The sequence below is a fragment of the Caretta caretta genome, chromosome 3 (genome assembly GCF_965140235.1).
Source record: "Caretta caretta isolate rCarCar2 chromosome 3, rCarCar1.hap1, whole genome shotgun sequence".
Lineage (NCBI taxonomy): Eukaryota > Metazoa > Chordata > Testudines > Cheloniidae > Caretta > Caretta caretta.
The window spans coordinates 134,362,459-134,388,772 of NC_134208.1; the positions used below are offsets into that span (position 1 = coordinate 134,362,459).

Below are 26,314 nucleotides of genomic sequence, written 5' to 3' on the forward strand. Positions count from 1 at the left end.
CAGAGATCTACAGCAGAGGCAATCCATTAAAAAAATTAGGGCATCTTTACTGATTCCTTCTTCAGCTAAGTACAGTGTCGAATAAAACTGTTGACATTGTTTTTAATATCTGACTCTGCTACTATTTCATGATAGTAGCAATAAATTATATACACAACAATCTTATATCTCTTAGACTTTTCCTGAATCTGTATGCCAACAGCTTGCCAGCTCTTTTGCCAGATTTCCAGTGGTTTTGCTTCAAACCGAATAAAGCAAACTCTGCCTTTTGGGACAGAATGTTGTTGATTTCATAGCTTAGATTGATGAGGGTATTGAGTTCCTCTGGGAGGGGGCAGAAGAATAGTCTACATCCAAAGCCTTAATTTCCTTTGCAAGAGAATCAATTCTGTGTTCTCTGGATAGAGCTTGTAGTGCACTCTACATCTTAGTTACGGTGGTCTGTAGGGCGGAAACTGCACATTTAATTCCAACAGTGTCTATGGCTGCCTATTGTAGCACTGCCATCAGCTGCATTCCATCAGGCTCAAGCACCATTTTGTTTGTAGAAGGCAGATCTCCATTTTTTTGAGTGCTTTCTGATTTGAAGAGGAAGTTGCAGAGCTAGAGGGCATCTTGGGGATTTCTGTTGTCAGGCACAATATTTCTTGGTGTTGGATGGTGGGGCTTAGGGGGATGATGTTTGGGGATTCCCCTGGGGCAGAATTCAGGCAACATTTATCCACAGGTCGCAGGATCTTCTGGTGTCCCCTGTACCCAATAACACGTAAAAGGTGGGACACTTCTGGATAGGATCCAAATGGGGTCTCAATCTTCCTTTGTTAAACCATATACTTTTCCTACCCACTCCCTATAATTGTCAAATATTTGGACATGGGGCAGCCATTTGTCAGGGAACAATGAGGTGCAGTAAATGTGGAGGAAATTACTCATGTGTGAAATTCAGCAATTGCAGGAGAAAAGTACAGTGCAGTACATAAAGGATGTGCAGTCATAGAACAAGCTAGAGAAATTTAAAAAATTAAAATAATTCAAAAAGTATCATGTGGAGGCTACCAAAAAGGTACCCACTGCAGAAAAAGAAAAATACACAAGTAAGAGGAAAAAATGTACAGAAGCAGCAGAATACATCTCTCAACAGGGAAGAGAATATTAGAGGAAGGGGAGATGATGTATTGTTTGTAAGTTTGTGTTCATCATAGATGTAATTAACTGCACCTTGAAGACAGGAAAAAATGAAATGATTAAAATCATAGCAAAAGCAGCAGAAAAATATCTAAAGATAAACCACCTCTTGACAAACCCCATTCATGCAACTTTAAATGAAGGCAATAATACAGCTTAAATAATATCGTCTTAATGATCCTTAGCTGGAATGTGCATAGCTGCTTAATGCATGGACAGGAATTTAAGAACCCCATCTTTCAAATAAGAAAAGGCATAATGTAATACGTGTGCAAGAAAAATGGCTAATACGTAAACTTGTGTTCAGTCTTCTGGGATATAATATACACTGGAGGGATCAAGAGGCTACCAGGGGTAGGGGGTAATCTGTATATTTATAAAAGATGGACTTAGCTACATCGAAATGGATGTACAGAAACTAAGTTTTGAATATAATACTATTGAGAATCCCATGCAGAACAAAAACACTTATATACAGAATTATAATGTTTATAATCCATGTAAAAAGTAGTTATATTAGAACTAGAAAAATTAGTTAATGTCAAAAAAAATTCATAATTTGTGGAGAGTTTAATAGTCATAATGAGCTATGGGGAAGTAAGAAAACTGACCTAAATGGCAAATGCTTAGAACAATTTATTGATATGCATAACCTGGTAATCTAAATTTAATTTAGGGATGGATCCTTTTTGGTTTTGGATCTGGGAATTACAACAAACAATATAGCTAGTAAATTTAGCTGGGAAATTCATAAAGATTATGGAATGGGAAGTGATCAGTTCCCTATGCTTATTGAATACCTAGGCTGAGGAAATATCAAAAATACAAAAAGTTTCTAGCTGAAATTTTCAAAAAGCTCATTAGGACCTTTTCAAAATTAAATGTGATTGAATAGTTATGCAGTAATGGTTCAATGCCAGGGCCAGCAGACTGGGTGCTCTGGCCAGCCGCCCGGGGACTGCTGCCAGGAGCCTTGGACTGCAGCTGCCCTGGTCGGCCGCCCGGGGACTGCTGCTGGGGTCCACCGGAGCAGCAACTGGTGTGGCTGTCCCGAGCGCCGCTCCAGCAGCTGGCTGGTGTAGCTGTCTCAGGGGCCACCTGAGCGGCTGGCTCTGGAGCCAACTGCTTGGGCGGCTCTGGGGTCAGCCACACTGGCTCCTGCAGCAGTCATGGAGGTCAAAGAATGTCACAGAATCTGTTACCTCCATGACAGACACGGAGCCCTAACTATCAGGGTCAAAAAATGGGAAAAGGAGACTTTTTAAAAAAAGTTCTCTCTAGTTTTCTAAACTTTTTTAGTCATGGGAACTCAAATTACAGCTGGACAGCTATTCCCCCATTTGTGGGTTTGAACTGTATGAAAAAAACTGAGGGAAGGAAAAGCACACATTACGACCAATGAAATTTCTGAATTTATTTATGAAAAATGGGGCCATTTACTGGTCTATACAGATGGATCAAACGTTGACAGCATGGGTAGAGTGGGAACAGCTGTGTTACTAGTCTTGGAATCCGGAAAACTACAAGGCTATCAAATTATGGGACCATTTTGATGGCTGAACTAATGGAGATAATGTTGGCACTAACTTGGATAAGAGCTGTACGACTAGCTGCAGCTGTAATTTTATCTAATTCCTTGTCACCCATAATGACAATCAGAACAGGGACTTCAGAAAGCAGAAACGATATAAGTGAAATAATGTTCCTAACTATGGAAGTAACGCAAGCAGGTATCTGTGTAACAATATCATGGATTTCAGCGCATATTGGAATACCTGGAAATGAGATGGCTGGCAAAGCAGCAAAACTTGCTCTAAAAAAATGAGGAGGAGGATATTAAGTTGACCTTAAGTAGAAAGAATTTAAAAGCAGAGTCACAAAGGAGCTTGCGAAGGAATGGCAAGAACTATGCACTAAGGAAACAAACAGATGAAGGTTCTATGATGTATGCTCGAAAATAATACTATACTCCCCAGTCATGACAGGAAAAGTGTAGTAGTCATTTTTACAGTGTTAACAGGTCATTGTTCCTTAAATAATTTATTAAAAAGACATAAAGATGGGTTGTGTAATGTGTGCAAATCCAAAGAAACCACTGATCATGTCCTATGGCATTGTAGGCAATATTCTACCGAAAGTTTCTTTATGAAAAATGTAGTTGGCTTGGAATCAAAGATTTTTTTTCTCTAAAGGGACTAGTGAGCATGTCAGGGAAATGGAAGAGTGCAAAAAAAAGTCTTGCTGCTTTTCCTTACGAATAGTAGGCTGAGTAAAAGGATATAAAAACAATAAAACTTGGCTAAAAATGAATGAATGAAAGTAGCAGTTGTAACATCATGCGATGAGGCTGCTGCACTCAAAGACAAAGATGGGAGTAACCCCGGGAAGGGAACAGGCTGCATTGAGCTCCCCAGCCCTGAAGAGGCTCTGCTGGCTGTCAGCCCTCACAGAAGAGGAATGCGGATCTCCTGAGCTGAAAGGGGGGAAAAGATTGAGACTTGCACTGGAGACCCAGTAAACTCTGAAGTGGACTGTGCTACTCCCAGGGCCCTCTGAAGTAAAAGAGGCCCATACTGTGACAGGAGCTGCCTCACGTTTTGTTTGTTTGCTTCCTTTCTTTTTCTTCAGATTGCTGATTGTGGGCTGTTCTGTTGTTTCACCTGGGACCCCGAGAGGAGAAGAAACATCCAAGAGGACTTGGCTGGAGGGTTGGGTGCTGGCCCACTAGAATGACATACCTCCGTAGCACCCACTGGATCCATGATACCCACCTTGCAATTCTTGTACTAATCCCCATCTTGTCTAATTTAACTAATAATTTCTCATGTGGTACTGTGTCAAATGTTCTACTTAGTCCAAATATAGTAACCTACAAGGAAATGAGGTTAATCTAGCACAGCCTAACCTTGGGAAACCCATGTTGCATTACATCCCCTTTTACGTTTACCTGTATGAATTTAAATATTCATTCCTTCACCATTTGTTCCAAAGTCTTGCATAATATTGAAGCTAGACTAACAGGTCTGTAATTGCCAGGATCACTCCCCCTCCCCCATTTCTTAAGTATAGGTACAATGTCAGCTAGTCTCCAGTCATATGGTACTACTCCCAAACTGAGAGATGTATTAAAATTCTTTTCTACCAGACTAGCAATCTCATGTGCCAGTTCTTTGTGTTCTAAGGTGGAAAATATCCAATCACCCCAATCTGAGTGCATTAAACTCTGACTTTTTATTCCACTTCAGATGTGGTAATTTCCATTTTGACACCTATTCCCATCAGCCATCCTGCCTTCATATCCCTGTTCCATATTATCACGCTTATTGAAAATGCAGGCAAGGTATTCATTTAGTTTTTGGGCCATTATCTTTAATCTCTTCCCCATCCACACCACATAGCAGCCCAACGTCATCCTTTCCTATTTCTTTTTTTACTTATATAACTAAAATAACCTTTTATGTTAATTTCCTTGGCAAGAGCTAATTCAATTGACTTTTAGCAGTTCTCACTTAATTCCTATGTTTTCTAACCTCCAAGTTGTAGTTTTCTTTGCTGATCAAATGTTTTTTCCATTCCCTGTAGGTTTTCTTCTTACTACAATAACCCTTCTGAGTTGCTGTATTCATCCAGCTGAGTCTGAAGCCTTTCCCTACCAGTTTTCCACCCTTGCTTGGGATGCAAATTGCACATTGTTTTTGTATAGTTGATTTTTTTAAAAATTTCAAGACTTTTTCATTAGTAATTTATCCTACAACACCTCTGAGAGTGGTAGATAAGTCTGTTTATCTAACTAATCTATTTCCAGGGCACCTGTCACTGTATAGTGTCTAGGCAACATGTATTATTATACCCATGTTACAGAGGCAGAGAGTACTGTGCTGCTAGTGGCATCAAAACAGTGGTGGTAGGGAAGAGACCTCTTCCTGGGGTAGATTGCCAGACAGTTCCCCCCATCCTCTAGACAAGCATTGGTTTTTTAGTTTGGTTTTCTTAATGACCTTTTGTTATCATATTAGATGACATGGTCATGCATAAAATTTCTTTCGAGGGCCTCCTTAGAGAATCCCCACCATTTTTAGTTCCTTGGGAATTTTGCCTGGATCAAGATAGGAAAATCAGATATTATCTCTCTTGAGGTCCTTCCAGACCTATATGTCTATGATTCCATGATTATCATCATTTATTATTTCATTACTACAGCACCTAGCAGCCTTAGTTGAGGGCTTTGAAATATTGATTTTTCAAGAAAATGAGAGAATTAAAACGTTCTTTAAAACAAGGACGTTATCAGACTGAGCACAAAGCTATATGAAAACTCATCACTTATAAGGTTGTTTTACTTTTTAACTAAACATTATTCATAACTCAAGAACTTTAAAACCTATTTCAAACAACAGATATAGGGAACAACTTTGCCTCTACTCACATACTTCATTAAAGAGATGATAAATAATTCCTCTGAAAAATCTCCAGTCTTTGAAACAAAGTGCCTGTGAATTTTGTGGGTATTAATCAGGAATAACTTTATTAAATCAAGGGAGTTATATCAGCCTTAAAATTTCTGTAAAATGAGATTAGAATCAGACCTTTGAATTTCAAATTGGAGGATACTTTGGGCTTAAAGTTTTATGATTTTAAACATGTATATGGGTCAGAGCTTGTACAGTATTTTAGCAATGCAGAAAGACAGCTGCTTGTGTCTAGGAACAAGGGATTGTTTGCAGCTGAATCCACTGGGAAAAGACTATTTGTTCATTATTCATTTACCCATTACCATTTACTTGACAACACAGTTTGCACAATTACATTTGCCACATTGGTTTTGCAGAGAAACTGAAGATGTTGGTCTTGGCCTTTGTGTAGTCATTTACACCTGGCAAAGTGCATGTATGCATTCATTTTAAGTAAGTAAATCCATTTATTCATGTCTGAATATTGGTGACATCATAGCAGAATTTTCTAAAGCCTTCATGTCCATCACCACCTTTGAGTACTCAGCAGCTCAGCTTCCAGTGATCTGCCACACATCATGCAAACATCCCTTTGCTGGTCATCCCCTACTACGATGACCCTCCACCATTCCTTCCATAATAACCTTCTCAAGGTTATTTCCATCTCTACCCCAATGTGATCAAAGTATATAGTTGTACATCTGTTTTCTGACATCAGGATCTGCTTCTCTCCAATAATATTTCTAACAGACGTTGGGTGGGGGCTCATCCAGGACATACTCAAGAGTCTCTGCCAGAACTGAATTTACAGATTCCAACATTTTGTTGCATAACGGTGGTGGTTGTAGCAAGAGTATCATGTCATCAGCATAACTGAGGTTGGTTCACCAACTCCCCCTCTGTCAAAACCTCCCAAGGCTTATCTCATAATAAATTCTGCATATATGTTTAAGAGGCTTGGGGCAAAATATGATCTTGTCTCAAACTCTGCCCAGGAGAAAACCACTCACTGTCACCTACTGCTGTTTGCACCATGGTCTGTTGCTGATGGTGGAGACTTGCAGTGAATTCTGTGAAATGCTTTGGAATTCATGTCTGCTAGTATCCTTCAAAGACAGTACTATCAAACAGTATCAAATGCTTTTGCACAGGTGTAAATGCCTACACAAAGGGTGAGGGAGCAGAGAATCAGGCCAATTGGTTCTAACTCAGCCCAGATAAATGGAGTTTGGCCCACTTGCACCCAGGTGATATTTGGTCCACTCGGTGATTCTACTTTGTGTCAAACATCAAGAGGATGACAATTTTTACATGTGCCAGCTTTTTTGTTTTACTTTGCAATAGGTCAAGCAAATGCACAATAAATTAAGCTTGATGCTTTGAATATCCAAAATAATAAACCACACCACTTCTGCCTTTATAGTTCTGCACACTAAGCACCACTAGCATCAATGGGGAAAAATTGTTCCGGACTAAAACTATCACAAGGACAGCTATTGATTCAACCTTTAAAAATATGATTTAAAAGCTTTCTGAGTTTCCTTAGCACATGCCCTTTGGCATAACTGAACTCGCACTGCAGCCAGTCCAGCTCAATCCCAAGCATGTTAATGAAGTGTCTTAGCCTTTTTATTAATTCTACGAGCAGAATAGTCCATTCAGCAGTAACTCTGTGAGAAAGCTTAATCAAATCATGTCATTGTTCCAAACTTATCACCACAAGAAATGGAAAATCAGCTAAAGAAATACAGGATGTAAATATTAGCTTCACACTAAACAGTCTTCCACTGAGAAGCAGTGCTGCCTTAAGGCTCCCATGGAATAGCGATGCTAGCCTTTGGCCCTGTGCAGACATGCAGTAAGGCTGAGATATTGTTGACTACAAATGAATGGAGTAGAGAAACTTGAATAGCATCTGTGTGTATTATGCTGTGGCAATAATCAGGCAATCAGTCCTTACTATCACGATCATGACAAACTCATCTATTTCTGAAACATTAAAAAAATATCTGTTAAATGTCTCAAAACCAGTTGAAAAGATACTGGAGTGGAATAATGTACCACTCGGGTAAATGGCAGTTTTAAAATATACCAGTTCCAGACAAGGAAAGGCTGAACATTTTACAGGAAGAACATACTTGATGTCTTGCAGGAAAAAGTGACAGAACTGTAGTCTCAGCCAGGTTGGGCAAAATATTTTGATAACTCTTCCTTTCACCCCTCCAAAAAATTCTTCCTGAACAAGACATTGAAAAGATGTGTGTGCATGACTTATTATAGTACTCAAAATGCAAATATGGAGATGATGTCCATGTGATTAAATTGCAGGGCCATGTAAGAAATAAATTTATAATGCACTTTTGACCATCTTGTATGCTCTTAGTTCACAAACCCAGCTCCCAGGATTTTTAACATTCCAAACAGCTGAGTAGCCTCAACCAGCTGCCATTGTATTTAAATAAATAAATTAATTAAACCACCACCCCTCTCCCCAGCCTAGTGATTCACTCTCCAAATTTTCCTTTTTCTCTTCAGAAATTACCCCTGCCCAAAGACACACCCAGGCATGATTCAGTCCTGGGCCAGTGATGCATTTTCTGTATTTAAAAAAAGTCACAGCTTTACACTCCAATACTTCATATAGTTGCAAGAATAGAAATGGGGGAGCTTTATCCCACTGGAATGGGGGAGACTCCCAGCTTCCTGGTGAGACCAGCACCAATGGGTGTCATGTTACATAACTCACCAAACACATCAATTCCTTCCCCCGCCCAAATCCAGCAGTTCTTCCTCCAGTTCCCAGCCACAGTCTCACCCCTTTCCCCTCAGATTCTCCATGGCTCCTTGTGGAATTCTCTTCTCAACAGGGTGGACTGAGCAGGCTGCTGCTGTTATAACTCCTCTCTTTCTCTTATCCCTGGCGGCTCAGCTTACCTCTCAACCAAGAAGTCCCCAAATGTGGGATGCTGCCTCTGACAATGACCCCAAAAGAGCAGGGGACAAATTGATATGGAAAACTTCCAAGGCCTGGGGAGCCATTACTTCCGTGTAAAGACTTCTTTTTGTAACCTCCATTTCATGGTTCTTCCTTTCTGACTAATTATTTTGGAGAGTAAAAATGAGGGGACACCAAATTGGTGTGGGACAACGGTGAACTTGGCATTAAATGAGTGGTGGCCCTCCAAACGTGGGGTTTGGGAAGTTTGCTGCTTAGCATTTTCTACCTTTGGCACCTCCTCTAGTTCCCTTTGGGCTCTCCCTAGAGGAGAAGGAAGAAGCTGAAGGCAGGGAGACAAACCGAATGGCTGGTAGGGGAAGCAGCAGAGGGAGTCTCAGCAATCGATCCAGAGAGCCAAAAAACCTGACCATCAGCAGGGAGGCCAGGGAGCCAGAGGAAGGGCTAGCAAGCCCTAGTGCAGGGGAATGTGATGGACAGGAAGTAGACTGGGAGGTGAGGAGGTTCCACTCCCAGACAAGGGTGCTGTTTGTAACTGGAGCATTTTATTATTTTTTGCCATAATCCAAAACCAAAGACAGTTTGTACAAGCCCGCTACTGGAGGGCCTTTCAGGGAGCACTGGCCACTTCCAACCACAGGCTGGTCATCAGAGCTGGGTCCCTTCTGTGATCTCTTCAGAACAGTTCCAACAGGGCACAGGAAATCATAGTCCTGGCTTTCCATCCAGTTCTTACACAAATGAGTTACGTTTACATTAAAATACTCTAATATACATATTCTGACTTATGAGTCTTACACAGGAGAGCAGTAGGCAGGAGGGAAAATGTGAGGGGTCAAAGATTGAGGGGAAATGAAGTAGATGAATATTGGAACTAGTTGTTATTCCAGAGGAGGGGCAGGACAGGGAGAGAGCTGGAAGAGGGCAGAAGAGGGAGAGGGGAGTGGGCTAGAAAAGGAGATGCATTGTTTTGCATGTGGTCCTGGCTGAGTGGAATGGGAATGGTATTTTATCTGTTTGTTTATATATTTGAAGAAGTTTTAACCGATTTACAAATATTACTGTGTAAATATCAGAGATAAGAAAACAGATCATCATTGCAACAGTGATGTTTGCTTAGAGAAACTTCATACAATAATATTATCATCAGATCTCCCTATCTCATAGGAAGCCCCCATTCTGCAGACTAAGCCTCTTTATGGTACTCAAGATGTGTTGTTTCAAGTGACCTCCTCAGACTGAGTGAAACTTCTGATTACACTTTGATCAAACCAGACAAATCTATTAAATGTTAGCATTTTTTAAAAAACAGACAGGTGTGCTATGCATTGTGGGGATATCAGAACAGTGGGTAAGCTGAATACATATGCTACAACTGGCCTCAACAAATGGGATGAATTAGAGACGTCAGTCACTGCTTGCGTAAGCAGATAGGACTTCACTGAGGTCAACTGAGTTGTTTCTGCTTACACCAGCTGTGAATTTGGCCCCGATGTCAGCTCAGAATTTCAACCTGAACTTTAAATTTCCACACTTTTGTGGTCATAATAAGTCAGTTGGATAGATACATTTTATAGAAATATTAAGTTTTTTATATAATATGAAATGAAAACATTTTGACAGGATAGACTAGAAGAGCTCCAGTTATGTAATATGTTAGGTTGCTGATCCCAAATATTTCTCATGTAAAACAGCCTGTCAGACTACGATACCCTTACTCACGCTGACTAGCACCTTAATCACCAAGTGGTTCCCAGTGATTTCAGTGGAACCACTTATGGGTTTGGTATGACTCAGCATGAGGAAGGATGTCAGAAACTGGCCCCAAGTTTGTTTATATGGCAAAACTGTGTAATTTAGCTATATAGCATCTCCACACATCCCTAGAATATTGTCACCCTGCGTGTTGTATTTGTCTGAGTGACACTGTAACTTGGGATAGGAACCTTTTCACTTAATGGTTTCTGTATACCTGCAGTGCTCAGTCAAACAATACAGATAGCTATGACACAAAAGTATTGCCTATTTAAAAGACTCAGTTACAAGGAGACAAACTAGCTTTTTTCCCCACCCACATTTCAGAGCTTCTAGGTGCGCTTTTATGAACCCGATGAGGGAGACCAAGTTAGATGGCTTGATGCAATAATTTTCATTTATAATTGTTTTAATGTATTGTGATATAGCATTACTATCCTTACTATGGTCATATGTACAGAATGTGTTACGCTAGTCATGCAAAATTCTACTTACCCTCTCCCTTAAGGTATTATTTTTTGATGGGTATAAACTCCAGTCTTAGGGAAACTTTTGTCAAACTAGTGCTGGTGAAAGTGAAAATAATCTTTGTCTGCAACAAGGTATGAGGTTGTCAGCAACATAGCCAGTAGGACATATTAGTACTCTGCCTGTTAAGATCTGACTGCCTAAGGAACTGTCAGTCAAGAGTATAACTTCCTGATGACTAGAAACATCTGTAGATGCTGGTCCAGATCCACAAAGGGACTTAGATATTGCACTCTCAGGGCTGGTTTACACTGAGAACTTACATTGGCATACCTATGTCACTCAGGGGTGTGAAAAATCCACACCCCTGAGTTGCATAGTTAAGCTGATCTAACCTGTGCCGAACCTCTCCCATTGGCATAGGTAATGTCTATACTGAAGTGCTACACTGATGCAGCTGTACCACTGTAGCATTTCAACTGTAGACAAATCCCCAACATTGCAACATATAACTTGCAGATGCCTTGAAAATCACTGGAATCCACAAGCCCTTTGTTAAGCACCTTGGCTCGCTATATAGTGAATGGTTTCAGAGTAGCAGCAATGTTAGTCTGTATTTGCAAAAAGAAAAGGAGTACTAGTGGCACCTTAGAGACTAACCAATTTATTCGAGCATAAGCTTTCGTGAGCTACAGCTCACTTCATCGGATGCATTCCAATGCATCCGATGAAGTGAGCTGTAGCTCACGAAAGCTTATGCTCGAATAAATTGGTTAGTCTCTAAGGTGCCACTAGTACTCCTTTTCTTTATATAATGAATGAAGAGAGATAGGTGGCTGAGAATGAGATCCAACTAAGCTAGCTAATCAGAGATGCTAAGGAGACAAGTGTGTCCTAAGCCCTGCTCCTCTCAGGATGTTAGGTACTTAAGCCTAGACTGTAGGGAGGCACCAATCTGTCTGGCCCAGTCTTATTTAATTATCTATACAAAGTGCACCAGTGTCCACAGGAGAGACAGAGACACTCTCATCAGAATATCTTATAGTCCAAACTGTCCTGCAGTGGCTCAAAAGAATGATCATCAACCTCAGGGCAGACTGTTAGGAAACAGGGCACAACCCTCAAATTGGTTGTGAGTTCCATACTTAGATTTCACCAATCAATTACCAAGTGTAAACTCCTTGGGCACTATAACAACCTTAACATGGAGGCACAGATAGTTCCCCCCTCGGTACTTGGATCTGTCTTACCACCCAGGTGAGCCTACCTTTGCGACAGATGGTCCCTTACACCATAAATCACACAATATTCAGGTGACTTCCAGCCCCAAAGGACCAGTCACTTACCCCAGGTAAATTGTACCTTAGATCTCACATCAAAGACAACACCTGTAGCCAATCTTATAATAAACTATATACAGATTTATCAATAGGAAAATAAAAAGAGAGTTGTTTACAAGGCTAAAGGGGGTAAACATACATGCACACAAATGAGTTCCAATCTTAAGTTTAAAAAAGTAATACACACTTCTATAATAAACTCTATATGTCATGTAGGGCTAATCCAGTCTAAGCACTGGGGATCTTTTGCTTATGCCTAATAATCTTTGCCCCACCCCGACCCTCCCTGGAGTCCAAGCAGCATAAAGATACAGTTTCTCCTTGTTAGGGGTTTTTTATTCCCCTCTCCCACTTCTACTTTCAGCTTCAAACCCAGCCAATGGGAAGAATTCACTTGTAAGATTCATGTTTGGGAAGGTGAGGGAGGGGGAGGTGGTGGAAAGTAAACAGCAAAGTCTTTTGTCCTCTTTGATGTTCCAGTCTAGTCTGTCTGGTGTCTGGGTCCTCCTTGTCAGGCAGAACATAACACCTTCTGTTGGAGACCAGCATTCACACTAATTAATGTGTCTCTCTCCTATCTAGTGATTTACACCGTTACAAAGGCTTACAATGCAAGTGCTCAAATATTACCTTACAATACATGGATCACTTCTGGGTCTGGCTCTGTTTAATATCTTCATCAGTGATTTAGATAATGTCATAGAGAGTACACTTATAAAGTTTGCAGAAGATACCAAGATGGGAGGAGTTGCAAGTGCTTTGGAGGGTAGGATTAAAATTCAAAATGATCTGGACAAACTGGAGAAATGGTCTGAAGTAAATAGGATGAAATTCAATAAGGACAAACACAAAGTACTCCATTTAGGAAGGAGCAATCAGTTGCACACATTCAAAATGGGAGAAGACTGCCTAGGAAGGAATACGGCAGAAAGGGATCAGGGGATTATAGTGGATCACAAGCTAAATGAAACAGTGTAACACTTGCCCAAAAAAAAAAAAAAAAAACAAGAGCAATCATCATTCTGGGGGTGTGTTAGCAGGAGTGTTGTAAGCAAGACATGAGAAGTAATTCTTCAGCTCTACTCAATGCTGATTAGGCCTCAGCTGGAGCATTGTGTGCAGTTCTGGGCACCACATTTCAGGAAAGATGTGGACAAATTGGAGAAAGTCCAGAGAAGAGCAACAAAAAATATTAAAGTTCTAGAAAACATGACCTTTGAGGGAAGATTGAAGAAAATTGGGTTTGTTCGTCTGGAGAAGAGAAGACTGAGAGGGGACATGATAACAGTTTTCAAGTGCAGAAAAGGTTGTTACAAGGAGGAGGAAGAACATTTTTTCTCCTTAACCTCCGAGGATAGAGCAAGAAGCAATCGGCTTAAATTGCAGCAAGGGTGGTTTAGGTTGGATAATAGGAAAAACTTCCTAACTGTCAGGATGGTTAAGCACTGGAATAAATTGCCTAGGGAGGCTGTGTAGTCTTCATCATTGGAAATTTTTAAGAGTAGGTTAGACAAACAACTGTCAGGGATGGTCTAGATAATACCTAGTCTTGCCATTAGTGCAGGGGGCTGGACTAGATGACCTCTCGAGGTCCCTTCCAGTCCTATGATTCTATGAATGTGAGATACAGATGTTATAAGTGAGATTATTGAATACTTGTGGGTTGCCGCATGCATTAATCACTAAACACATTCTTAGAATTCTAATACCTATTTTAACAGTACTAGCACACAGGTGAGCCAGACCGATTTCAGCTCTGTATTTGTCAGTCTTCAATTGAGGTACGGGGACCTTGGCATGAGCTGGCACCTGGTCTGCCAGCATCACACAAGCATTAAGGCGCTCATCTGAGATGGAGGAAATCCCTGTGCAAATCCTTTCTCCTCATCAGGTGTGGGGAGGAGGAAAGAGGGGGAACTTGATCTCGGGTGTCCCACATCCCAGATGAGTGCTCTAACCACTTGACTAGAGGTTATTAGGGAGGCCCTCTTCTCCCTCATCATCTTCTGTGCAGCTAGGCAAGCTTTGAGCATACTTAGTGGACTGGACGCCATAGGTGAGATAGATGGGGCAATGCCTATCTCCTTCTGGTATGAGGATCCTGCTGGGGCTTAGGCATGGGATAGGCATCTAGGGGCCTACCTGAGGCAGCAGTGCGCATGCCCAATGGTTGTCACTCATGCACCAAGAGGATTTTTACAGCAAAACGTAGGCACCATGTGAGTTTAGGTACCTACAGATGTAGGTGGCAGTTGAGCAGAGGTTTTGTGGATTACAGTAGCACCTAAGTCCCTTTGTAGATCTGGACTACTGAACAGAATACCTGTGCTCTGTTATAGCAAGTATTAACTATTCCTTTGTGCTAAGACATTTTGTGAATACAGCTGCTTTTCATAATATGGTAAAGCCCAACTTTAAGCAGTGCTTGGGGGTTATTCATATTCTGCAATTGAAATGTCACACTGTTGTATAAACATCTCTTTGCAGAATGTTTCACAGGTGTAAGCTCTCTCATTGATTACTGCAGCAAAACTCTGGTGCCACAACAGACCCATCAGATGTCCTCATTAACATGCCAGCTGACACATTGTGCCAAATCTTGCTTGAGATGTTCATATCTGTAAAATAAACCAGATTTTGCCTAGTCTCTTAAAGTAGCATGTTCTATAATACTATATTGTGAGTTTCTCTGACTGTTGTATTGTATAATTGTTGCTTGTTGTGGGAGAGTGTTATTAATATTGTAACATATCTCAAATGTTGAAAAATCATGAGTTTTTTTTTAAATAAATGTTTTTGATCCTCTTTATTTGCCTTATAGGGTGCAAGGAGGGCCACATTTTCATGCTTTCCCCTGCAACCATGATGGCTAGAAACATACTTCTTTTTTAATGAAAGCTAAAATTCTCTTGTATTCACATGAATCCAGCAGCTGGGGCTTTAAGAAAAACACAAAAGCTTATGCTCAGATAAATTTGTTAGTCTCTAAGGTGCCACAAGTACTCCTTTTCTTTTTGCGGATACAGACTAATACGGCTGCTACTCTGAAATCTATCAATTATTGTGAGACTCACAATAAAATCATGAGTTGGCAATTCCGATGTTTCCTTTTACTGTAGTTTTGACATTTTAACTTTACTGACATCTGCGGAGCCCCTGTAACTGTACCCCCTTATACACTTGACCAAAAAGAAAAAGAAAGTTCATCTTTTTATGAATGACTGTTGTAATGGATTGTCAATACTATCACCCAAAGGATCCAGTGTCACACTTTGCTGTGTGCCGCTTATAGTGTTACACTCATTTGTGTAGTTTCATTTACATTAGTTTCTTGCTGTAGTTTGAAAAAGAAGAGAGCAGGAAAATAATCCCCTATCAGCAGGTCTGAGTGTGAGGAATTGTTCTGGTTTATCTCTAAAATTGACATGTAGACACTGTGGCCCCATCTCCTTTGTACCACTCTGGTAGCACAGAGGATGGAAAGTTGCCCTAAATAGGGCAGATAGGCAGAATCCCAGTGAAGTAGGTGGCTTTATGCCTCCCACTTCTGGTGTCAAACTGTTGGATCACATTAAAGAAGTTCTGTATTAAAATCACAAATGAGATTGATTCCCCATAGTTTAAATTCCAGGGTATTACTAATTAAGAGGTCTCTTGGTTTTTGGTACTGTTTCTCTCCCTCTCAGTTTCCACGGTATGCATCCGATGAAGTGAGCTGTAGCTCACGAAAGCTCATGCTCAAATAAATTGGTTAGTCTCTAAGGTGCCACAAGTACTCCTTTTCTTTTTGCAAGCTGCTAATTGTGTTAGTAGAGTCTGTTCTCAAAGCAATTCTTTGTAACAACAACTACTCACACTGAGAGAGACTAAAAGCAATACTCTGTAACAACAGAAACAGCACCCAGAGACTCCCCGCCCTTTTTGTTGTATTCATCTCGCTTTGTTAACAATTGTAATTAAAATAGAGATAGAGGATGTATGTGGATGGATTATCCACTTGGTGCGGATAATAACTGAATGATCAGGGAGGTGCCAGCCTAAGAATGCAGTGTCCATCGGCTGAAGAAGGCATCAAGTGGAAATAACCAGAGGACCCCCAGCAGGCAGACTGGAATCCACTCAACAGCCTCAAGAATGGGAGAACCAAAGAACAAGATAACATCTGGCGGCACGGAGCCGTCAGGACTGTGCCATCTGCTGATTGATTCAGCAACAGCATGATGAAGCAATTCCCATAGACTGGCAAGAAATTCCTATAAAAATGGACTCTAGAAAGTGAGCACTTTGGGGTCTGATTCTGCAAACCAACTTCCAGGAGCATCAGATGAGCATCTGACAAGGCCCTGCTCCCTCCTCATGTCCAGGCCACCTGGCCAGTGGCTTGGCATGAGGAACTCTAAGGCTGGTAACTATGATAACAACCTTGCAGAACAGTGTGTGTGTGTGTGTAAAAATATGAGATTGAATGGAATGTTATAGCTATAACTAACTGCTTACTATGATTCTTTCTATATTCACAATAAATGTGGCATTTTGCCTTTTCCTCTTTAATAAGATCCTGCTGGTTTTTATTTTATTGGTATAACAAAACTAGGTCTCACGTTGAGTGGAATTTGGCTGGAACCAGGGAACTGAACCCACATTACACTATTTTTAATACACATTGAGAGTTTTACACTATGCAGAAATCGGACACTTCAGGGTACTACTGACATGAGAATTCCTTCATGGTGAATTCCCACCCTCACCTTCCACACAAAGCCTGGGCATCTAAGCTCTGTGCAGGGAACTATGCTGGGTTTGGGAGGAAAGTAATCCCAACCCAACTCTATTTATAGCTATTGTTTCAGATGCTATTCTGGACTAGGGAATGAGACCCCTGGACAAAGTTTACATGAAGCCAATGATCTATGTAATTACAGATTCAGTGGGCATCTTCTTGACACTGTCCCAGCCATCCTTAAATCCTTCCTGCACTATGGTTAATATTTACCTTGCAAGGAGCTCAGCTTTGTTGCACAGAGGACTGAGTTTCCCTGCACAACTCCTACCCATCTCTGTATAACAGGACCACAATTCGGCTGTATTGGGGGGTTTCACCCTGAGTTCCCAAACTACAGTTGTTTTCACTTTAGCATACTGCTATTCAAAATAATGATTGTGTATGCAATAAATAAAATATATATTTTCAATACATGTATTCAATACAATACACAGCTCAGATATTTAGTTTAGCTTTTGTCTGATAGATTTTTTGTTTTTATTCTAGATAAAGCGACAATGATTCTTGAACGCTATGCAGGGCAAGTTGTTTTATTTAACTGACGTCTATTAACTTTGCAATTAAATGCCTAGGTGCTCTAAAATATATCAAATTGAAGAGGAAAGGGGGAAAAGATTTCCCCCTGGTCCTTCTACAAAGATTCTTCTATTAAAACAACAACAACAAGCCATGCTTCCACATAGGTAAATCTTCGTATATGTTCCTACTTTCAGATGGTCAAATGTTCTCATAGTAAATAATACTTGCAGATTTTAATCCGATTTTTCATTGTGTATATGTACACAATGAACAATATATAGGCATTAAGGCAATCTAAGACAATCATTCCCTATATTACTATAGGTCCTGATTCAACAAGATACTTACCCATATGCCTAACTTCAGCACATGAGCAGTCAGTGGGGCTACTCACATGCTTAGACACCTTGCTGAACTGGTAATGGTCCTAATAAAAAAATCCAGACTTGTAGTCTCTTTTCAGGCAAGGTCATTAGGAAGTCAGTTGGAGTTTTTCTTGACTAAGGACTGCAGGATTGGGCCCAAAGTCTTTGCAGTGTTAATCCAGACGTGTAGGTAGGATTTTCAAATGTACCCAACACTGGGCTAACTTTGCTCCCATTGACATCAGTGGGAGCAGAGTTAGACCAATGCTGAGTGTTTCTGAAAATCCCCCACCTATAATTTTTGGTTACATGATATATTAAGGTTCCATTTATGCTGGGTTAATGAGTGCTTAAAACATGTTTTAATCAATGGTTAATCAAATGTTATAAAGTCCAACAGCTCAATAGGCTGGTTATAAGTGTGGCTTATAACTACCTACTGATATGTGCATAACCATCTATAAAATATTCTAATTATGTCTGTAACATGCTTAAAACATATGCTAATAATTTACAAACCCTTTAAAATCTTTGTAAATGGAACCTTAACATAAAGTGCTACTGTTCCTTTTTCCTTTCAATAATGCTCTTGTCTCTCTTTGTTCCAGTAGTCTCAATGCTCCGAAAATGTATTTATTTGTATGGCAGTAGCAACTAGAGGTCCCAGCCCCACTGCCCTATGCACTGTTCAAACACAACAAAAAGCCAGTCCCTATTCCGAATAGTTTGTGTTCTTATGATTATATCATGAATCTCTAGAAGCCTGGAGATCCGGACTCAAATCTCAACTCTGCGGCAGACCAGCTGTGTCACCGTGAGCAATTAAGTTACATTCTCAGGCCCAAAACGTGCCTAATTGAAGTCAATGGGCGTTAGGCACCTACATACCAGGATCCGAGCCTCTGCTCCTTAAATTCCACAAAGGCAAAACGTGGATAATTCCTACCTACCTCACAGGCGTGGTTGGATTTAATCCCGATTGTTGTTGGGAAAGTGCTTTGAGATCCCGGGATGGACGGTGCTGGAGAAGCGCCATTACAGCCAACCTCTGATTTTTAGGAAACTCTTTGAAAATCCGCTATCCAGGGTTTAGTTACCTTCCGAACTCCCCAACCCAGCCAGGCTGAAGCCCAGGGTAAATTCCTACAGAGCCCCTAAGCTTGACGGGAGCAGCGCTACGTCTCGGGGGGTTAGCTTCAGCCCCGCAAAGCCGCCGCTCCTCAGGGCCGAGCGCCACTTCGGCCGGGACCAGCTCAGCGGGCGGGACCGGCCTCGGCCCCCAGGGTCAACCTCAACCTGCCGCGCCACCCTGCAGGCCGGTCCACTGGGGGGCGCGTTGGGAGCGGGGCGACTCCGAACCTGCCCCACTGGGCTTTTGACGTCACCGTTGTTCAGTCCCTGCATTTGCCAGGGGCCCCTCGGCCCCTCCCCCCCGCAGCTGAGCGCCAGAAGCCCGCCCACCCTGAGGAGCCGGGGCCCGCGGACAGGTGCCTCTGGTCGCCTCCCAGCCCCTGCCGCGCCCGCCCTCGCAGCAGCGGCGGCGGCGGCGCTGCCTGGCCCCCCCAGTCGGAAGCGAGCGGGACGCCACAGGCGGCGGAGGAGGAAAAGTCAGGAACTGGGCTGCAGCCCCCCCCAGCCGGAGGAGCGCGGGAAAGCCAAGCCAAGCCCTGCCCTGCCCTGCCCAGGGGGGAGGGCGCGGTGCCCTTCCCTCCATCCCCTAACACCCGCTCCGCGGCGGCAGCAGCCAGCCGGCACCTGGCCTCCGCTGGGGACGGGAGACGCACCTGCGGCGGCGGTAGATTCAGCAGCAGCGGCAGCAATCTGGGCACTTCGCGCCCCGCTTCTCCAGCTGCCGGTGCAAGCCCTGGCAGCCCCTCTGCAGCGCCTGCGGCCCCGGCACCTGCCCCCTTCTTCTTCTCTGTCCGATCGGCCGGTGACAGCCCCCGGCTGCACCTTTTCTTGAAGTCTGGGAGCCCCCACTCCACCCCTGCTCTTCCCTATGGGGATCCGAGAGTTTCCCAACGGCACGGCGAGGGGCAAGACCACCACAATGTGAGTATCACCCCCGGGGCGGCGCGGGCAGGGCGCTCCCTTCTGTTGCACCGGGAAGGGGACCAGGTACCTGCAGCGGCAGGAGGCGCCCAGCTGTGCTGCCCGCTATCCAACGCTCGGGTTCCCGGGGGGGATCTGAGGGTCAATCCCAATGGGGGGTCCCAGTCTTGTGGGGGAGGGGGGGCAACACGCGAAGTTCCCGGTACTCCCGCCCTATCTCCCCGGGAGGCCGGGAGCCAAACGCCGCAGGCTGCGCACCTGGACAAGGGAGTTCTTCTTGGGGTGCTTTAGACAATGCTAAACTTGCGCTGGAGCCCTATGGTTTGCGGGGGGATCAGCTGTTTGTGGGGTCCGCGCTCAGCATTTCTGCCCCTTTCTCAATAGGCAGCGCTGGGGGGGGGGTGTCGGAGTGGCTGGCAGAGGGGCGCTTTCCCTTCTCCCGGCCCGGGCAGTGCCCAGCCCCTCTTGGCCCCTGTACACTTATTGGGGGGCGAAAGGGGCGCTCCCGTCCCTTCCTTCGCCAGGTCAGCGCTCGGCACCTCCCAGCACCTCAGCTGTTACCGGGCCGTGTTCACGTCCCTTTCCTGCCTTTCCAGTGGCATGAGGAGATCTCCAGATGTCAGCCCCAGGAGGCTGTCAGACATCAGCCCGCAGCTCCGGCAGCTCAAATACCTGGTGGTGGATGAGGCGATCAAAGAGGATTTGAAATGGTCCCGATCCGTGGAAGATCTCCCCAGTGCTTCCGTGGGGCTCACTCCCATCGAGGAAAGGATTCTGCGGATTACCGGGTATTATGGCTATCAGCCCTGGGCTGCCAGCTACAAAAGTAAGTCCCTTGTTTATTCCTTCTCTTCTTACCAGCGGTCGCGACACTCCTCCCTTTCCCCCTCAACTTTGTTTGCTGCAGCAGCAGCCTCTTCTCAAGCTGCCTGCAGGGTGTGGGGCAGGGCTTGCATTGCACTCTGGATTTAACCCCCTCTCCCCTTTTCTGTGGCAACCCCTCACATTGCTACTTCAATGTCCCAGCAGTTCGGAGGGATGGAAATTAACTGCCTAATTTTATTTACTACCCTCCTTTTTCCTAAACTGGATCATATCATCTTTTCAGTTTTGTAGTTTCCTCTAAAATATTCTCTTTCCTTTATTTGGTAGGTTTAACTATGTTTACTTTATAAATTGCTGCTTTGCCCGTTGATGTTTGTGTCTGATGAGATTGATAGCTAATTCAATGCTGAACAGTAGAAAAAGTTGCCCATACTCTGACTGTGTTTGAGGTGGCACTAGGTGGTGGCATTGTGATCAGTTCAATACAGATTAGTGTGAGATTTAATCATTTGAACTTTCTCGTTATTAGGAAAAATGCTGGTGATTATAGAAAACATGTTAGCTTTGGGCAAAGGGATTTCAGTTTAGTGCTGGAACTCAAGACAAATGTGAACATTACAAACGGTTGCTGTGGCATAACATCGTTAAGTAAATCATTACTTTACATGTAGGTTAAAGTTTGCATCTTTTATACTGAAAATGATATTTTATCACTTTATTAAAATGTCTAAGTTGAAAGATTTAAAGAAATGCTTTCATTCTCGGCTAAGGGATTTAGCACATATAGTATTAATTTTTTGCGTAAAATCATGCTCTGAGTGATTTGGTGTGAATCATATTAAATTCAGTATTAAAAATATTGCTCTCTGTGTTGCTGATGCCATGAGTGAAGTATAATGATCAGCTTATTTGTGACAATTGCTTGGGTGCACTGGAGCTTTTTAAACCTGTTCTAGTTTTTGAAAGTAATATATTATTCAATATCCTCTCCCTACTATCTTGAAGGATCATTGTGTTTTCACAGGAATTAAACTTTTCCCTGAATTAAAATATATTTACCCTTTCCAACACAGCTTCCTGTCTGCATGTTCATAAACTTTGGTGAGAAACTTATCATAGTGTATAGGGATGTAAAGCTGGGTTTCTCTTCATACGCTGTGATGATATCTTGAAAAGCTTTAATAAACATTGTGGAAATATTCATACTTCTATAACATATAGTTGTATAACTTGTGTAACATTGGTCTTCCATTGTTCATCATTACCAAAGATGACTGCATGTAGTAACAGTTTTTAAGAATTCATTTGCTTTTGTGTGGAAGTCAATACTGTTCAGAACATCACAGTTTTCTGTTGTAAAAATATTATTCTACTAGAGGATCATGATTTTGGTGGAAAACTGGTTTTGACAAAAGAAGTCTTTGTTCACTGTATGCATTTCTAATGCATTCACCCTTGGATTATCTGATTGCCAATGCACTTAAAGGGGAAAGATACAAAAAATATGTTATACTTTATTTTTCTGTTTTTCATGAGCCATCAGCAACTCATTAAAACACTATCGCAGGATGTTAGAATATGAATTAGCAGATAAGGTCATAATAGTTTTTGTGTAAAACCAGTTTATTGTATTTTTCTATGGTTATTACTATTCTAAGAATCTGATTCTGCTGCCCTTACTAACAGGGAGTTGTACCTTTCTTCAAGAGTAGTCCCATAGACTTCATTGGGACCATTCATCTATGCAAAGTTATTGGATCCTGTGATCAGACCATGTATGGGTGCCAACTTCTGAGTTGGATATTAATGTTCCTGTCTGACACCATGACTAATAGTCCAATTGAATTCATGGTGAGTTACTGCGGATGATCCTTCTAAAATAGTAAAAGTCATTTTCAGCTGCTCAGTTATAATCTATTGTTGACATTTATAACTCCACCGTAAAAGTTAATTGTGAGCCAAAACTTGGCCTTCAAAGGTGTGTTCTCCATAGCAATTTAAAAAAATAACAAATGACACCTTAGAATTATAATGGTGGGAAATAAATATACAACTTTTCTGAGGATTTTAAAAAAAAATCTACATCAGAATAATTTTACCTATGATGTGAACCCATTTCACAAACTAAAAAGATAACAACCATATTTTATAAGTCTGTTGATAGAAATGTAGAAAAGATTATTTACATCTCTAGCGAGTGTTACTTGGCATGACTCCAAGGAAGCTACTTTAATTTACATCAGCAGGGGATGTGGCCTAATGCATGTAAGTTAGATAAATCAGCAAAACTAGAAGGCTGGTTTTATATCAACACTCGGAAAACATTTTTAAAAACTCCTTTATTTTGGCTCATGGAAGTGGTCATGAGATAAGGAGCCTTTTACATTTTAAGTGGCCAGGTTTAATCAGACTAGGTCAGTGGTTTTCAAACTTTTGTATTGGTGACCCCTTTCACATAGCAAGCATCTGACTGCGACCCCCCTTTATAAATTAAAAACACTTTTTTATATATTTAACACCATTATAAATGCTGGAAGCAAAGCGGGGGTTTGGGTGGAGGCTGACAGCTTGCAACCCCCCATGTAATAACCTCGCGACCGCCTGAGGGGTCCCAACCCCCAGTTTGAAAACCCCTGGACTACATACTGTGAACAAAAATAATTTACATTAAAATTAAATTGTAAACTCTTTGGGTAGGAATCCTGTCTTCTTATTATATATGTCTGTAAAAAGTCTAGATACTGTTTGCACCATATAAATAATAATGAAGATAATGAATTGAGTGTGGGTGCTCTGTAGGAAACTAGTTGATGATCGAGTTCTTAGCTTGTGAATATATAAATCAGATTTCATTTCCCTGCAGCCCCTTTTAAGCCACCTCCACAACCAATGACATTTTTGTTACTGAAAGTCTAGCATCTAGGACCAGATTGTGCACCTGTTGCTTTTAATAGTAAGCAATTCCTCATGTTATTATTTAGACTCATATAGTTTATCTAAGGGTATGTCTACACTACGAAATTAGGTCGAGTATATAGAAATTGTTTTTTTAGAAATTGTTTTATATTTATATTTGTGTCCCCACACAAAATGCTCTAAATGCATTAAGTGCATTAACTCGGCGTAGTGCTTCCACAGTACCGAGGCTAGCGTCGACTTCCGGAGGGTTGCACTGTGGGTAGCTATCCCACAGTTCCCGCAGTCTCCGCTGCCCACTGGAATTTTGGGTTGAGATCCCAATGCCTGATGGGGCAAAAAACATTGTTGCGGGTGGTTCTGGGTACATGTCATCAGGCCCTCCCTCCCTCCCTCCCTCTGTAAAAGCAACGGCAGACAATTGTTTCGTGACTTTTTTTCCTGAGTTACCTGTGCAGATGCCATACCATGGAAAGCATGGAGCCCGCTCAGCTCACTGTCACCGTATGTCTCCTGGGTGCTGGCAGACGTGGTACTGCATTGCTACACAGCAGGAGCAACCCATTGCCTTGTGGCAGCAGACGGTACAATAGGCCTGAAAACCATCTTCATCATGTCTGAGGTGCTCCTGGCCGCCTCGGTAAGGTCAGTCAGGAGCGCCTGGGCAGATATAGGTGCAGGGACTAAATTAGGAGTGACTCGACCAGGTCATTCTCTTTAGTCCTGCAGGCAGTCCTATTGTACCATCTTATGGTGAGCAGGCAGGAGATGCGGATGGCTAGCGGTCCTATTGCACCATCTTCTGCCGAGCAGGCAGGAGATGTGGATGGCTTGCAGGCCTTCTGCACCGTCTGCTGCCAGCCAAAGATGTAAAAGATAGATGGAGTGGATCAAAACAAGAAATAGACCAGATTTGTTTTGCATTCATTTGCTCCCCCCTCCATCCCTCCCTCCATGAAGTCCTGCCTGAAATACCAGAGGGAGGGATAGCTTAGTGGGTTGAGCATTGGCCTGCTAAACCCAGGGTTTTGAGTTCAATCCTTGAGGGGGCCATTCTGTGTGACAGTTGTTTTTGTTTCTCTTTGATGTAAAGCCACCCCCTTTCTTGATTTTAATTCCCTGTAAGCCAACCCTGTAAGCCATGTCGTCAGTCGCCCCTCCCTCCGTCAGAGCAACGGCAGACTATCGTTCCGCACCTTTTTTCTGTGCAGATGCCATACTTCGGCAAGCATGGAGCCCGCTCAGATCACTTTGGCAATTAGGAGCACATTAAACACCACGCGCATTATCCAGCAGTATATGCAGCATCAGAACCTGGCAATGCAAAACCGGGCGAGTAGGCGACGTCATGAGAGTGATGAGGACATGGACACAGACTTCTCTCAAAGCACGGGCCCTGGCAGTGCAAGCATCATGGTGCTAATGGGGCAGGTTCATGCTGTGGAACGCCGATTCTGGGCCCGGGAAACAAGCACAGACTGGTGGGACCCCATAGTGTTGCAGGTCTGGGACGATTCCCAGTGGCTGTGAAACTTTCGCATGCGTAAAGGCACTTTCATGGAACTTTGTGACTTGCTTTCCTCTGCCCTGAAGCGCATGAATATCCAGATGAGAGCAGCCCTCACAGTTGAGAAGCGAGTGGCAATAGCCCTGTGGAAGCTTGCAATGCCAGACAGCTACCGGTCAGTTGGGAATCAATTTGGAGTGGAAAGAAAAGGAGTACTTGTGGCATCCGATGAAGTGAGCTGTAGCTCATGAAAGCTTATGCTCAAATAAATTGGTTAGTCTCTAAGGTGCAACAAGTACTCCTTTTCTTTTTGCGAATACAGACTAACGTGGCCGTTACTCTGAAATTTGGAGTGGGCAAATCTACTGTGGGGGCTGCTGGGATGCAAGTAGCCAACGCAATCAAAGAGCTGCTGAAATCAAGGGTAGTGACCCTAGGAAATGTGCAGGTCATAGTGGATGGCTTTGCTGCAATAGGATTCCCTAACTGTGGCGGGGTGATAGATGGAACCCATATCCCTATCTTGGCACCGGAGCACCAAGCCGGCGAGTACATAAACTGCAAGGGGTATTTTTCAATAGTGCTGCAAGCACTGGTGGATCACAAGGGACATTTCACCAACATCAACGTGGGATGGCAGGGAAAGGTACATGACGCTCACATCTTCAGGAACTCTGGTCTGTTTCAAAAAAAAAAAGAAAGGGACTTTATTCCCAGAGTAGAAAATAACCGTTGGGGATGTTGAAATGCCTATAGTTATTCTTGGGGACCCAGCCTACCCTCCACTCTCCCCGTGGCTAACAGCGGGGAACATTTCTGTTCAGCCACAGACAAACAGCCCAGCAGGAACGGGCACCTCTGAATGTCCCCTGAAGAAAAGCACCCTATTTCAACCAGGTGACCATGAATGATATCACTCCCCTGAGGATAACACAGAGAGATAAAGAACAGATGTTGTTTGAATGCCAGCAAACATACACTGCAATGCTTTGTTCTACAATGATTCCCGAGTATGTGCTACTGGCCTGGAGTGGTAAAGTGTTCTACCATGGTGGACGGAATAAGGCTGCCCTCCCTAGAAAGCTTTTGCAAAGACTTTGGGAGTATATCCAGGAGAGCCGCAAATGCCAGGGCAAATTAATCATTAAACATGCTTGCTTTTAAACCATGTACCATTAAAAGGTACACTCAC

General features: G+C 42.7%; 1 protein-coding gene and 1 long non-coding RNA gene across 3 annotated transcripts in view; one reads left to right on the forward strand and one right to left on the reverse strand.

Annotated features, from left to right (window-relative positions):
* Window positions 1–19,244, reverse strand: part of LOC125633894 (uncharacterized) — a 128,310-nt gene extending 109,066 nt beyond the window's left edge. The window contains exon 1 of the long non-coding RNA XR_007355726.2: window positions 18,773–19,244. This is a non-coding gene — a long non-coding RNA (uncharacterized LOC125633894). The remainder of the gene's footprint in view (window positions 1–18,772) is intronic.
* An 87-nt stretch (window positions 19,245–19,331) lies between these two features.
* The window catches only part of SLC35F3 (solute carrier family 35 member F3), a 285,448-nt gene continuing 278,465 nt past the window's right edge, over window positions 19,332–26,314 (forward strand). For both annotated transcript variants that reach the window (XM_048843847.2, XM_048843850.2), the window contains exons 1-2: window positions 19,332–19,874; window positions 20,471–20,700. In XM_048843847.2, coding sequence (XP_048699804.1) covers window positions 19,822–19,874; window positions 20,471–20,700 — 283 coding nt within the window. In that variant the 5' untranslated portion in view covers window positions 19,332–19,821. The remainder of the gene's footprint in view (window positions 19,875–20,470; window positions 20,701–26,314) is intronic.